The sequence below is a fragment of the Pongo abelii genome, chromosome 6 (genome assembly GCF_028885655.2).
Source record: "Pongo abelii isolate AG06213 chromosome 6, NHGRI_mPonAbe1-v2.0_pri, whole genome shotgun sequence".
NCBI lineage: Eukaryota > Metazoa > Chordata > Mammalia > Primates > Hominidae > Pongo > Pongo abelii.
The window spans coordinates 20,815,698-20,829,528 of record NC_071991.2 but is presented as its reverse complement, the minus strand read 5'-3'; the positions used below and the strand labels follow the sequence as shown (position 1 = coordinate 20,829,528).

Genomic DNA, 13,831 nt, shown 5'->3' with positions numbered 1-13,831 from the left:
ACTCATTCATAATATTATAATACTCCTTACTACTTGATATGGTTAGGCTTTGTCCCCCTCACCCAAATCTCATCTTGAATTGTAATCTCCATAATCCCCATAATCCCTATGTGTCAAGAGAGACCAGGTGGAGGTAATTGAAACGTGGGGGCCGTTTCCCCCATGGTGTTCTCATGATAGTGAGTGAGTTCTCACGAGATCTGATGGTTTTATGAGGGGCTCTTCCCCCTTTGCTCTGCACTTCTCCTTCCTGCTGCCTTGTGAAGAAGGTGCCTTGCTTCCCCTTTGCCTTCCGCTGTGATTGTAAATTTCCTGCGGCCTCCCCAGCCATGCTGAACTGCGAGTCAATTAAACCTCTTTTCCTTTATAAATTACCCTGTCTCTGGCAGTTCTTTATAGTAGTATGAAAATGGGCTCATACTTATTTCTCATTCTTATGAGAAATGGAGAAAAATCATGCAAATAATGGTTCAAGATCAGTAGTAATTTATAAAAGATAATTATTCAGTAGGCTCGGCGCGGTGCCTCACGCTTGTAATCCCAGGACTTTGAGAGGCTGAGGTAGGCAGATCACCTGAGGTCAGGAGTTCGAGACCAGCCTGGCCAACATGGTGAAACCCCATCTCTACTAAAAATACAAAAATTAGCCAGGCATGGTGGTGTGTGCCTTTTAATCCCAGCTACTCGGGAGGCTGAGGCAGGAGAATCGCTTGAACCCGGGAGGCAGAGGTTGCAGTGAGCTGAGTTCACACACCACTAGACTCCAGCCTGGGTGACAAAGCGAGACTCCATCTCAAAAAAAAAAAAAAAAGATTAGTCAATAATTATACTTTTATTCTTTATGAATTTTCTAGGGAAAGTTGACCTGTACATATTTGTGTATATCTGTAGGTGGGCTGACTTTTTTTGTACATTTACAAAGATGCTAATGATTATTTTAATTTCCCCTCTCGATTTTTAGCTTCAAGCATTTTTCGATGGCAGGAGGTAGGGGTACAAATTACATTCTCATACTTGGATAAAGCAGTGTCTCTTACCAGTGTTTTGGAAAATTAAATGAAACTGTTGGTAAAGAACTAGTAAGCCCCACATCTGGAATTTGACTGGCTTTTCCTAGACTCATTGTTGGTTTAGTTAATAATTGATTGTTGATCTTCAAGTAAGCTATGTGTCTTTTTAATAAATTTCAAGGCAAAGTCTTATTTTCCTTTGGAGAGTGTGTTAGGGTTCTCCAGAAAAACAGAACCAATGGGTGTGTGTGTATGTGTATGTGTATGTGTATGTGTATGTGTGTGCGTGTGTGAGGGGAGAGAGAGAGACTGAGATTGAGATTCATTTGTTCATTTTTAGGAGTTGGCTCATGTATTTGTGAAGGCTTGGTGAGTTCAACATCTCATGGGTTGACTGGCAGGTTGGAGACTCAGGGAAGAGTGGGAGTTCAAGTTCAAAGGCATTCTCCTGGCAGAATTCCTTCTTGCTTGGAACAGGTCAATCTTTTTATATTAAAGCCTTCAAATGATTGGATGAGGTCCATCCACATTATGACAGGCAATCTACTTTACTGAAAGCCCAACAATTTAAATGTTAATCTCATCCAAAACACCTCCACAGAAACATCCAGAATAATGGCTGAACAAATATCTGGACGCCGTGACCCAGACAGGTTGACACATAAAATTAACCATCACAGATAGTAATATCAGAAGCAGGAAATGCCAGTACTTTTATTTTTATATGAAGTTGATTTTTGAGTTAGTGCTTAAGGAGCTAATGGGACGATGACTGAGGGTGTGTGTTTCCTGGACATCCTGGAGTCTCCCTGAATGAACTGTGTCTCGGGCAGTTTGTGTGAGGAGGAATCAGCTCTGCCCTGAAGAATAGACACCTTCATTTCTTTATGCTGAGATGTCCTTCATACAGAATGACGATCTGAGTTTGGATAGTAATTTTTCTGACAGGAGCATTTTTGCAAATGCACTTTAAATGGAAATATGTAATGAATAAACCATGAGGTAGACTTTGTTGATGTTAATAAAATGCGTCAGGTGAGTTCCGTGAGCACGTGTTTTTCATTGTCTGCTGGGCCTGTTGAGGGTCTTGTCCTGTGCAGAAAGGGGTGTCCAGTAGTGACCTTAGGCTTAACTTTAATCAGCAGGCATCTCAAATGGTTTGTCTCTGGGTTCTTATGATGTGAGGAAAACAAAAGAGTTTTAAAATTTAGATTCTCTTGAGGGATGATAGGATGCAGGGTAGCAGAGAGAAAGAATAGAGCACATCTGTGGATGCGTGAATCCTGAGTAGGCATTAGAATGCATAAGACAGAAGGAATGATCCCCAGAAATTCAACAACTGCCACCAATTTCATTCTTAAAAATGGTATTTATACAGTATCTATTTTACCCTGGTAATTCCTACAATGGATTTTTTTTTTTTAATATCTGAATGGATTGACTTGATAACACGTTACCATGTCAGCAAAACATCAGTGTATTTAATCAGCAACAAATTTGTTGGAAGGGTTTTCAGAGTGGAACTGGTTGATATTTGTGCATTGATGCTCTTCAGGTTAGCAAAGCAGTTTTTCTTGAAGCTAGCAGAAAACAGGTGCATGTTTGAAGGTGTGGAGGGTGTAGACGGGTCAGCACATAGGCATAAGGGAGCGTCACTTGTTTTATTTTTATTTTATTTTACTTTATTTATTTACTTGGAGACTCTGGGTCTCACTCTGTTGCCCAGGCTGGAGTGCAGTGGCACGATCTTGGCTCACTGCAACCTCTGCCTCTTGGGCTCAAGTGATCCTCCCACCTCAGCCTCCCAAGTAGCCGGAACTACAGGTGCATGCTACCGCACTTTGGCTAATTTAAAAATTTTTAATAGGGATGGGTTCTCCCTATATTGCCCAGGCTGGTCTTGAACTCCTGGGCTTAAACGATCCTTCTGCCTGGGCCTCCCAAAGTGCTGGGATTACAGGCATGAGCCACCATGCCTGGCTCTCATTTGTTTTACATTTTCACAATGAATGAGAGATCACTTAATTTGTAATTTTGGGGCCCTGGTGACTGTTTGTTTAATGCTTTTTTCTGTGTTCTAAGTTAGGTTAAACAAGCCATTATTTTTGAAAATCCATCTTATTGCTATAATAGTCATAGTAAATCTTGCTGTAAAATTATGATAATAGAAAAGAAAAAAAAACCCTAATTAGTAAAGGGTAAAGTGCATAATTTGTAAGAATCCAGAGCCCTTCTGGAAAACTGGTGGTAGTCTGTAACACTTCAAAGAAAAAAATGTTATGTGATTTCTTTTAAAATGATAACTTTGACAGCATTATAGAATTTTAGTACTTCAGAATATTGATTGTATTTTCTGTTCTCTTGGCGGCAAGTAATTTCACTGAAAAAGACTGTAAAGGGATAGAGTCTTGTTCTGTTGCCCAGGCTGGAATGCAATGGCATGATCATAGCTCACTGCAGTCTCAACCTCCTGGGCTCAAGCAGTCCTCCTGTCTCAGCCTCTCAAATATCTGGGATTACAGGCACATGCTACCAAACTCAGCTAATATTTTAAAAAACATTTTTGTAGTTGTGGGGGTCTCACTATGTTGCCCAGTCTGATCTCGAACTCCTGGGCTCAAGCAATCCTTCAGCCTCAGCCTCCCAAAGTGCTGGGATTATAGGTGTGAACCACTGCACCTGGCCTTCATTTTCATTTTAATAATATTATATCTATGGGAATACAAATTTCAGGCTTAAACAGAAATGCTTACGAACAGATTTCTTGTATAAATGGCAATTATAGTCAATTTCAAAGGCTTGAAGGCATTTCCTTCGTAGTTTGTGATATTCCTGGTATCTCCACTTTGGCTTCTTTTTGGAGGTCCACTCTTAGCTCATTAATTATTATTATTATTATTTTTAAATCCTTTTATTACTCTTTTTTAACAAACAGCCCCAGGGACAGGGGACCAGGGGAAGGGGGAGGAGGGGAAGTGAGGCCCCAGCTCCACAACCCCTCCCTCGCCACCCCTTTCCCTCTTATATATTTATAATCTATATACAAGCCCTGGGGGTAGGGGGCAAGAGGAACTCCCTCAGCGGGGTGGGGGCAACCCAGCCTCCTTGTCCCCTCAGGACCCAGGCTCCTCTGCCCGTTGGGAGGGCCCTTCTTGAGGTGGCGGCCCTGTCCACTCCCAAGGCTTAGGTATCCATCCAGTGCAGGGCATCTGGTGGGGAGGCCTGCTGGTAAAGGTCGATGTGCTGGGTGCAGAAGACTCCACTGTAGGTGGAAGGCGTGGCCTTGAGATGGGAATGATCATTAATTATTTACCTCACTCTGGCTTGGAGAGTCCTTTGCTTTCTAGTGTGAGTTCCCACCCCATGACAGAGAACGCCTGCTGTCTGTCCTGGGTCTGGTTCAGTTGTGTGAAAGGTGGAACTGACTGTGGGGATTGTTGCTTATTGTGTGAGTTCCCCAACTGGAGCTAAGTGGCCAGTCCTGAGCAGCTTTGGAAGATAATTCCTGATGTTTTCAATGCTTCTCTTTTGTGTTCTTAATTCTGAGGGCAATTATTGTCTTTTCAGTTATTTCACTGAGTTATAAAAATATCTTTCTTTTCCTGACCTTTATTAGCTTTCCTTTTATATACATACAAAATTAACTTTGTATTGATTAAAAGTGGGTCAGAATTTCAGTGCCACTCAGCGTCTATTCAAAATGCTGCCTGCCCCCTTCTAAGTACTACCGTGGCAGGGAGAAATAGTTCCCAGAAAATGAGGCTGAGATTTCTTTAGCTCAGTTTTCCACCCGTTCAGCAAACATCAAGTCATTACACCGTCTTTGTCAGGAACATCCTTGGTACTACTGCTGCAAAGATGTTGCTAGGTGTTTTTATCTATACTTTAGGCTAGAAGCGAAGTACTGCAAGAAATAAAAGATCTCCAACAGATGGTTTTCACAAGCTATGTATGCTAACATACACATCATAAAGAAAATGTGAAGGTGGGGAAGAGAACACCACCTGTTAATTGTTTTCAGAAACTATGAAAAACCTCAAGTGGAGTATCTATATCAAACAGGTATTATTTATGACTTTTAGTCAGGACGGGTCGTTGGGAAGATTTTTGGCCAGGAACTGCATTGTTATGAGAAGAAAAAAGAGAATGTTTTATTTCTGATCGGCCCAAACTTTAGAAATAGGAATATACTGAGCATTACATCATGTTTATTTGTGTGTTATTTGGTTTATCGCTATGACATTAGCATGAAAATTTTAGGATCTTAAGTTCTGGCTCTGTCATCTTTCAATGAGATGAAGTCCGCTTGTTAGTTACTCTGCTGACTGTAATTGTGATTATCCAACATCAGGAAGCTGTTCAGAATAAGAAAAATGTCAGAAAACTTGCTTAACCAAAAAAACCAAAGAATTAGAATAACAAAGCAGAGTTTAGTTGTGAAAGGGTTAAGATTTGGGCACCATGAAGAGAACAGATCGTGTGTGTGTGCATGTGCGTGTGTGTGTGCGTGCGCGTGTGTGTGTGTGAGTGTGAGATAATGGGAAACAGCACTATAGATTTGCTGTTGAAATGTCCTGTGTCCTGTGTCTCATGTGGACTCTTTCTTTCTTCTCCAGGAATCCTTTCCATTAGAAATTTAGAGGCTGTTACCAGAGAAATGCAAATCAAAACCACAATGAGATACCATCTCACACCAGTTAGAATGGCGATCGTTCAAAAGTCAGGAAACAACAGGTGCTGGAAAGGATGTGGAGAAATAGGAACACTTTTACACTGTTGGTGGGACTGTAAACTAGTTCAACCATTGTGGAAGACAGTGTGGCGATTCCTCAAGGATCTAGAACTAGAAATACCATTTGACCCAGCCATCCCATTACTGAGTATATACCCAAAGGATTATAAATCATGCTGTTATAAAGACACATGCACACGTATGTTTATTGCGGCACTATTCACAATAGCAAAGACTTGGAACCAACCCAAATGTCCATCAATGATAGACTGGATTAAGAAAATGTGGCACATATACACCATGGAATACTATGCAGCCATAAAAAGGATGAATTCATGTCCTTTTTAGGGACATGGATGAAGCTGGAAACCATCATTCTGAGCAAACTATGGCAAGGACAGAAAACCAAACACCGCATGTTCTCACTCATAGGTGGGAACTGAACAATGAGAACACTTGGACATAGGAAGGGGAACATCACACATCGGGGCCTGTCATGCATTGGGGGGAGTGGGGAGGGATAGCATTAGGAGATATACCTAATGTAAATGACGAGTTAACGGGTGCAGCATGCCAACATGGCACATGTTTACATACGTAACAAACCTGCACATTGTGCACATGTACCTTAGAACTTAAAGTATAATAATAATAAAAAAATTTAGAGGCTGTTTCAATTTCTGTCATATTTCCTTGAGGACAGTGCAAGAAGACATGAAGTGGAGTCCGTGAGGCTTTGTTTTTGGGAGGACCAGTATAACAGCCTCTGGCAGAGAGCAAAAATAGAAACATGCTCTTAAGAAGGAGAGAACCAAGGTTTTACATAAGCTTCTCAGTGCCTTACTTGTGAGAGAATCAGGATAACTTTAAAATCTAAGAATCCATTACTTTAAAAAGTTGATCATCAAGAATTTTTTTGTCTTGTATTTTGTTTGTTTTTGTGATTGTCTAAATGGGGGAATATGATTATGATATTTTTATTTGTAGCTTTCTGGAAAGGATGGCGTTGGTGTCTTTGCTTCTAGGTTTCCTCCTGTCCTCCCTGGCTGCTCTGTGGTAGTGCCCTTTGTTGATTCCTCTTCCTCTCCCCAGAACTGTGAGTGTTGTAGGACTCAGTCCGTGGTCCTCCTCCCTGTCCTGTTAGCCCCAGTGCTTGCTTTGTCTGAGTTGATGGCAGCCATGTTGCTCGAGCCAAACACTTTGTAGAAATCATTGAGCCCTCTCACTGTCTCATACCCTACATCCAATCTATTTGAAAATCCCTCTTGATGATACCTTGAAAGTAGAGCCAGCTGATCGACTTTGCCACCTCCACTATCGTGCCATCTCCAGTGTCACCACCTTGGTCCAAGCCACCGTTTCCTTGTTGTATTATATTATAGTCTGTCAGCAGATTATCCTCGCTTCTTGCCCCTCTGTTCTCAGTGGAGAACCCGATGTGATCTACTTAAAACAAAAATTAGTTTATGCCACCCTCTTCTCAAAATCCTGCATTGGCTACCCATGTGACTTAGGTTCCCTAGACATAATCAGACAGGCTCCCACCTTGGGGTCTTTCCTCTGCTGGAATGCTCTTCCCTCTTTGCCCTCTTGGCCTGCTCCCTCACCTCCTCCAACTACACTCCCCTTTTCAGCAAGACTTATCCTGACCAGCCTGATTGACAGGGCAGCCTGCCTCTTTTTCCTCTTGGCATCCCACATCTTCATTGCCCTGCTCTTTCTTTCTTTCTTTTTTTTTCCACGTGCTTATAACCTTCTTTTTTTTTTGGAGACGGAATCTCACCCTGCTGCCAAGGCTGGAGTGCCTTGGTGAGATCTCGGCTCACTGCAACCTCTACCTCCTGGGTTCAAGCAATTCTCCTGGCTCAGCCTCCCGAATAGCTGGGATTACAGGCACCCGCCACCATGCCTGGCTAATGTTTTTATATTTTTGATAGAGACAGGGTTTCACCATGTTGGTCAGGCTGGTCTCGAACCCCTGACCTCATGATCCACCCGCCTCAGCCTCCCAAAGTGCTGAGATTACAGGCGTGAGCCACCACGCCTGGCCCAAAACTTCGTCTTTACCAAAAATTTAAAAAAAATTAGCCAAGTGTGGCGGCATATGCCTGTGGTCCTAGCACCTGAGGAGGCAGAGGTGGGAGGGTCACCTGAGCCCAGGAGATTGAGGCTGCATTCAGCTTGATCACATCACTGCACTCCAGCCTGGGTGACAGAGGCAGACCTTGTCTAAAAAAAATAAATAATAATAATTGAATTTATTTTTCAGTTCACAAAATAAAAACATTTGCAGCTAGCACGTTTTGAATGTGTATGTGCTGGGCCTGGCACCCCATTAAGTATTTCATGTAGCTTATTTCATTTAATTGTTATAATAGCTGTATGTGTGTGTGTAAAATCTCCATTTTAAAGATCAGGGAATGGGCTTGGAGAGGGTGAGAGAGGCTTGACCAAGGATATAAAACTACCTTTGCGGTGGAGCTAGAGTGTGAACCCAGTGCATCTGAATCCCAGTGGCCAGGGCCTAGCCGATGCTTCTTCCACTTTTTGAGTTTTAGGTTGGTTTTGGAGTTCAGGTTCAACCTGCCTTTCTACTCAGCTGCTCATGGTGGGGATTATAGTTAATGATATGCTTTTCGAAAAGCAAATGTTATGCTTAATGCTGAGTTGTCTTGGCAACATAGAATGAGCTTAAGGATCAAATTTTATTTAAAAACCTTGTTTTACTTGAGTTAAGATCTTAGATTTCAATAACCTAAAAAATTATTCATCCGTCCAAAAATACTGACACGAAATACATTCTTACAATTGCAGTTACATAGTCATAAAAGAAGACATCACCTGTCATGCTTAGGTTGTTCTCATTTTGGTCTGTACTCTGTTGCTTTGATCTCTTGGGGATTTACTTGCACTTTGTGTTTTATTTTATTATTTTGTATTAGGGGTACATGTGCATGTTATTTACATTGGTGTATTGTGTACTGCGGGAATTAGGCTTCTCGCATACCCATTATTCAAAGAGTGAACATTGTACCTGATAGGCAATTTTTCGACTCTCACCCCATCCCATCCTCTTTTGGAGTCTCTAGTCTGTATTATTTCCATCTTTAGGCCCATGTGTACCCATTGGTTAGTTCCTACTTAAAAGTGAGAACGTGTGATATTTGATGTTCTGTTTTTTATTTCACCTAGGATGATGGCCTCCAGCTTCATCCATGTTCCTGTAAAGGACATGATTTTGTTCGTTTTTATGGCTGCATAGTATTCCATGGTGTATATGTACCATATTTTCTTTATCCAGTCAACCGTTGATGGACACTTATGTCATGGTTTCATGACTTTTAGCTATTGTGAATAGTGCTGCGATGAACATACGAGTGGGTACAGGTTTTTTTTAATATAATGATTTCTTTTCCTTTGGTTAGATACCCGGTAATGGGATTGCTGGGTTGAGTGGTAGTTCTATTTTTAGTTCTTTGAGAAATCTCTCCATAGAGGTTGAACTAATTTACATCCCCATCAACAGTGTGTAATCCATGCCAATTCTGTTGTTTTGCTTTAATAATAGCCATTCTGACTAGTATAAGATGATATCCCATTGTAATTTTAATTTGCATTTCTCTGCAAATGATTATTAGTAATGCTGAGTGTTTTTTTCACGTAACTTACACTTTCGTATTTCTAAGGTGTGGGAGAAAGAGAATTAGAGAGAGAGAGAGTGTGTGTGTGTGTGTGTGTATGTGTGTGTGTGTGTGTCAAGCACAGCTGACACCAATACCTTAACTTAAACATACCTGGAGAATGACTGTATGTTCTAAGAAGAATGTGTGTTCTGAGCTCTGAACTAGGAGATCCAGGAGCGGCCAACCCGGGGATTCATTCTCTTTGTTTTTTTCTGTGAAGGTTTTATTTTGGGCAGATCATTCTCTATCTATGAGGAACATCTGAATCCCTAGCCCTTCCTATGGAATGCAGGTTGTACAGGGGATCAAGGCCCGTTGTTTTGGGTTAAATAAAGTGGTGCCTGGTGGAGATTGCTAGTGGGGGGGTACTAAGTGAAAATGCTGTATAAACTGCGTAATTTTTTTTTTTTTTCCAGACAGGGTCTTGTCCTGTTGCCCAGGCTAGAGAGTGCAGTGGCGCAGTCTCAGCTCACTGCAACCTCCGCCTCCCGGGTTCAAGTGATTCTTCTGCCTCAGCCTCCCGAGTAGCTGGGCCTACAAGCATGCACCATCACACCTGGCTAATTTTTGTATTTTTAGTAGAGATGAGGTTTTGCCATGTTGGCCAAGCTGGTCTTGAACTCCTGACCTCAAGTGATGCACCCACCTCGGCCTCACAAAGTGCTGGGATTACAGGCATGAGCTGCCGTGCCCAGCCGAACTGCATGCTTTTTACAAGCAATTGTGGTTCTCCTGCCCAGCCTATGCCACTGGACTGCCCTGTTTGTGAGTCCCTTCAATAAAACCTATGTCTTGGCCGGGCACGATGGCTCATTCCTGTAATCCCAGCACTTTGGGAGGCTGAGGCCGGCCAACATAGTGAAACGCCATCTCTACTAAAAATACAAAAAAAAAAAAAAATTAGCCAGGCATGGTGGTGTGCGCCTGTAATCCCAGATACTGAGGAGGCTGAGGCAGGAGAATTGCTTGAACCCGGGAGGCAGAGGTTGCAGTGAACTGAGATCGCGCCATTGCACTCCTGCCTGGGCAACAGTGCGAGACTCTGTCTCAAAAACAACAACAACAACAATAACAACAACAGCCCCTGTGTCTTGTTCACTGGCTCTGAATCTCTTTGCCAGCCCCTCACACGTGGTGCTATCCCTACTGAAGTCAGTCAGGGTCTGGTGGAGCAGTGTGTCTAAAATAAAATCACTTTCTGAAAACTGAGGCACAACTGAGCAGTGAAATTTAACTTTATTTCGCCCACGTTCTTTGTTATTGTCGTTAAGGTGACAGTGACTGGGATCGAATCAGTTTCATAAACCAGGATAAAGGTGATAATAGCAAATCGTTAATGAACATTTCTTGTGTACCAGACACTCCGCTAAGGCCTTTACATGCATTATCTCTTTCAATCCCAACAAAAATTCTTTAAGGTACTTACCGTTCGCAGCTAAGAAAGTTATGTTTCAAAGATGGCCAATAATGGCTGGGCTCGGTGGATCATGCCTGTAATCCCAGCACTTTGGGAGGCCGAGACGGGCAGATCACGAGGTCAGGAGATCGAGACCATTCTGGCCAACATGGTGAAACCCCGTCTCTACTAAAAATACAAAAAATTAGCCGGGCATGGTGGCGGGCACCTGTAGTCCCAGCTACTTGGGAGGCTGAGACAGAAGAATGGCGTGAACCCGGGAGGCGGAGCTTGCAGTGAGCCGAGATCGTGCCACTGCACTCCAGCCTGGGCGATGGAGTGCAACTCCATCTCAAAAACAAACAAACAAAACAAAGATGTCCAATAAGAGTCGGAGAAGACACATGAACACGCTTCTCCCCTAGGCCCAAGCTCCATGAGGAATCTCTATCCTGCAGAGAGAATATATTCTTCAAAAGGAACCTAGAAATCATTGATTTAGAACTATCAGGAGTCAAGGCGATATATATTTTTTCTTTTAACTATTATTTTAAGTTCAGGGGTACAAGTGCAGGTTTGTTACATAGGTAAACTTGTGTCATGGGGGTTTGTTGTACAGATTATTTCATCACCCAGGTATTAAGCCCAGTACCCATTAGTTGTTTTTTGTGATCCTCTCCCTTCTCCCACCCTCCACCCTCTGATAGGCCCCAGTGTGTGTCATTCCCCTCTATGTGTTCATGTGTTCTTAGGATACATATTTTTGCCTATTTACACTCTTTCCAAGTCTTTCACATTCTCTGTTAGACTGAAGGACTTTTAGGACAGTGTATCTCCTAATGCCTTCTACATTGAGTCAGGAGCAGTACCTGTCAAACCAAGCTGCATGCTGGAATCACACGGAGAGCCCTTTAGAAATCCTGATGCACGAGGCCCCTACCCAGAGACTGTGATTTAATATGTTTGGGATACAGCCTGGACATTGGGATTCTTAAATGTTTTTTGGGTAATTCCAGTGTCCAGCTAGGATTCAGAATGAGTGGTGTGTGCTAGTGGCTACTAAACTTGTCTACACATTGGAATCACCTGAGGGGCTTCAGAAACTGCGAATTGCCTGCACCCCTCCGCCAGAGATTGGCGTTTAGTTGATCTGAGCTGTGGCCTGGGTTGTGGGAATTTTAAGATTCCAAGGTGATTCCAATGTGCAGACAGGTTGGGCCCCTCTGGTTTCATGCAGTGGCTTTTAGCCTTGGCTATACGTAACAGTCATCTGAGAAGCTTTAACAAAACTTATCGCCCAGCCTTGCACCCACTCTGATGAAACAGACTCTTTAGAGGTGGACCTAGGTGGCAGTATTTTTTTTTTTTTTTGGAGACAGAGTCTCACTCTGTTGCCCAGGCTGGAGTGCAGTGGCACCATCTCCTCTCACTGCAATCTGTGCCTCCTGGGTTCAAGCGCTTCTCCTGCCTCAGCCTCCCGAGTAGCTGGGATTACAGGCATCCGCCACCACGCCCAGCTAATTTTTGCATTTTTAGTAGAGACAGGGTTTCACCATGTTGCCAGGCTGGTGTTGAACTCCTGACCTCAAGTGATCTGCCCACCTTGGCCTCCCAAAGTGCTGGGATTACAGGTGTGAGCCACCGCACCCAGCCTATTTTTGTTTTTTGAGACAGGGCCTTGCTCTGTCATCCAGGCTGGAGTGTAGTGGCATGATAGTGGTTCACTGCAGCCTCAATCTCCCAGACTCAAGTGATCTTCCCACCTCAGCCTCCCAAGTAGTTGGGACCACAGGTCTCACTATATTGCCCAGGCTAGTTTTGAACTCCTGGGCTCAAGCAATCCTCCTGCCTTGGCCTCCCAAAGTGCTGGGATTACAGGTGTGAGCTACTGCGCCTGGCCTGTAGAAGTATTTTTTGAAGCTCCTCAGGTGATTCCAGTATGAAGTATGAATTATGAAGTATTCCAGTATGAAGCCAAAGATGAGAACGATTAGGTCTCTTCTTTCTCTCTCCTATACAGCTTTGGACCAACTACATTTACTTTCCCAGTTCAGGATACTTGAGGAATGATTGGTCTAGAAGAAGCTTGTTCTTATGTAGATATACTGAGTTCATTTTCTTAGATCAACATGAAAGAATGCAAAGCTAAGCTAATTATGCAAAGGGACTTATTCTGCATTCCAAATAATTAGCTAACAAAGCTAGTTTTGCCTGCTTGTGTTGATGTAGTTTAACTGGTACCAAAACTAAGAATGAGGTTACTGACTGATTTTTCTGATTTAATAATTCCAGTCCTGCCCTGCCCTTTGGCCTTTGTTTTGTATTCTTTGGTATCAAAAATGAATTTGCTCTATAAAATCAAAGCATCATTAAGAAAAATGTAAGTGACATCCTCTATCTGTGCCGTATGTAGCTGGGTCCTTCTCACTGTATTCTCCAGGAGTACCGGGCGTCAAAGCAGAACGCTTTGAAGAAGGAATGACAGTAAAGCACTGTGCATTGTCCCTCGTGGGAGAACCAATAATGTACCCAGAGATCAACAGGTTTTTGAAGCTACTCCACCAGTGTAAAATCTCCAGCTTCCTGGTCACAAATGCACAATTTCCTGCGGAAATCAGGTGAGTTCTCCAGCCTATAGAGAGATGCTGCTTGAATCTATGTTTCACTGCAAAGTAAAACTAATAGGCGTTAATGTAATCAAATAGGATTTACTGATTACTTACTACGTACAAATGTTGGGCTTTGGGAGGTGAAGATGGTCCTGCTCTTCAAAATCTGTTCTATTAGGGACAACAACATTAGTAAAAAGACTAGAGGCACAGATATGTCGCTAGTGGAATTCAAAAGAGAGCGAATTTTTTTTTCCAAATGGGAGAGGCAGGGTAAAACTTGCCAGAGAAGCTGTCATTTAATGTTTTTTTTTTGAGTCGGAGTCTCACTCTGTCTCCCCGGCTTGAGTGCAGTGGCGTGATCATGGATCACTGCCACCTTCGCCTCCCAGGTTCAAGTG

The 13,831-nt window shown here is 42.8% G+C and overlaps 1 protein-coding gene across 6 annotated transcripts in view; it reads left to right on the top strand.

The window, feature by feature from the left end:
* The window catches only part of TYW1 (tRNA-yW synthesizing protein 1 homolog (S. cerevisiae)), a 268,838-nt gene that overhangs the window by 114,958 nt on the left and 140,049 nt on the right, over positions 1 to 13,831 (top strand). For 4 of the 6 annotated variants that reach the window (XM_054558831.2, XM_054558834.2, XM_054558833.2 and 1 more), the window contains 1 exon segment: positions 13,262 to 13,439. The exons of 1 other annotated variant lie outside the window; for it this stretch is intronic. In XM_054558831.2, coding sequence (XP_054414806.1) covers positions 13,262 to 13,439 — 178 coding nt within the window. 6 annotated transcript variants of the gene reach the window in all.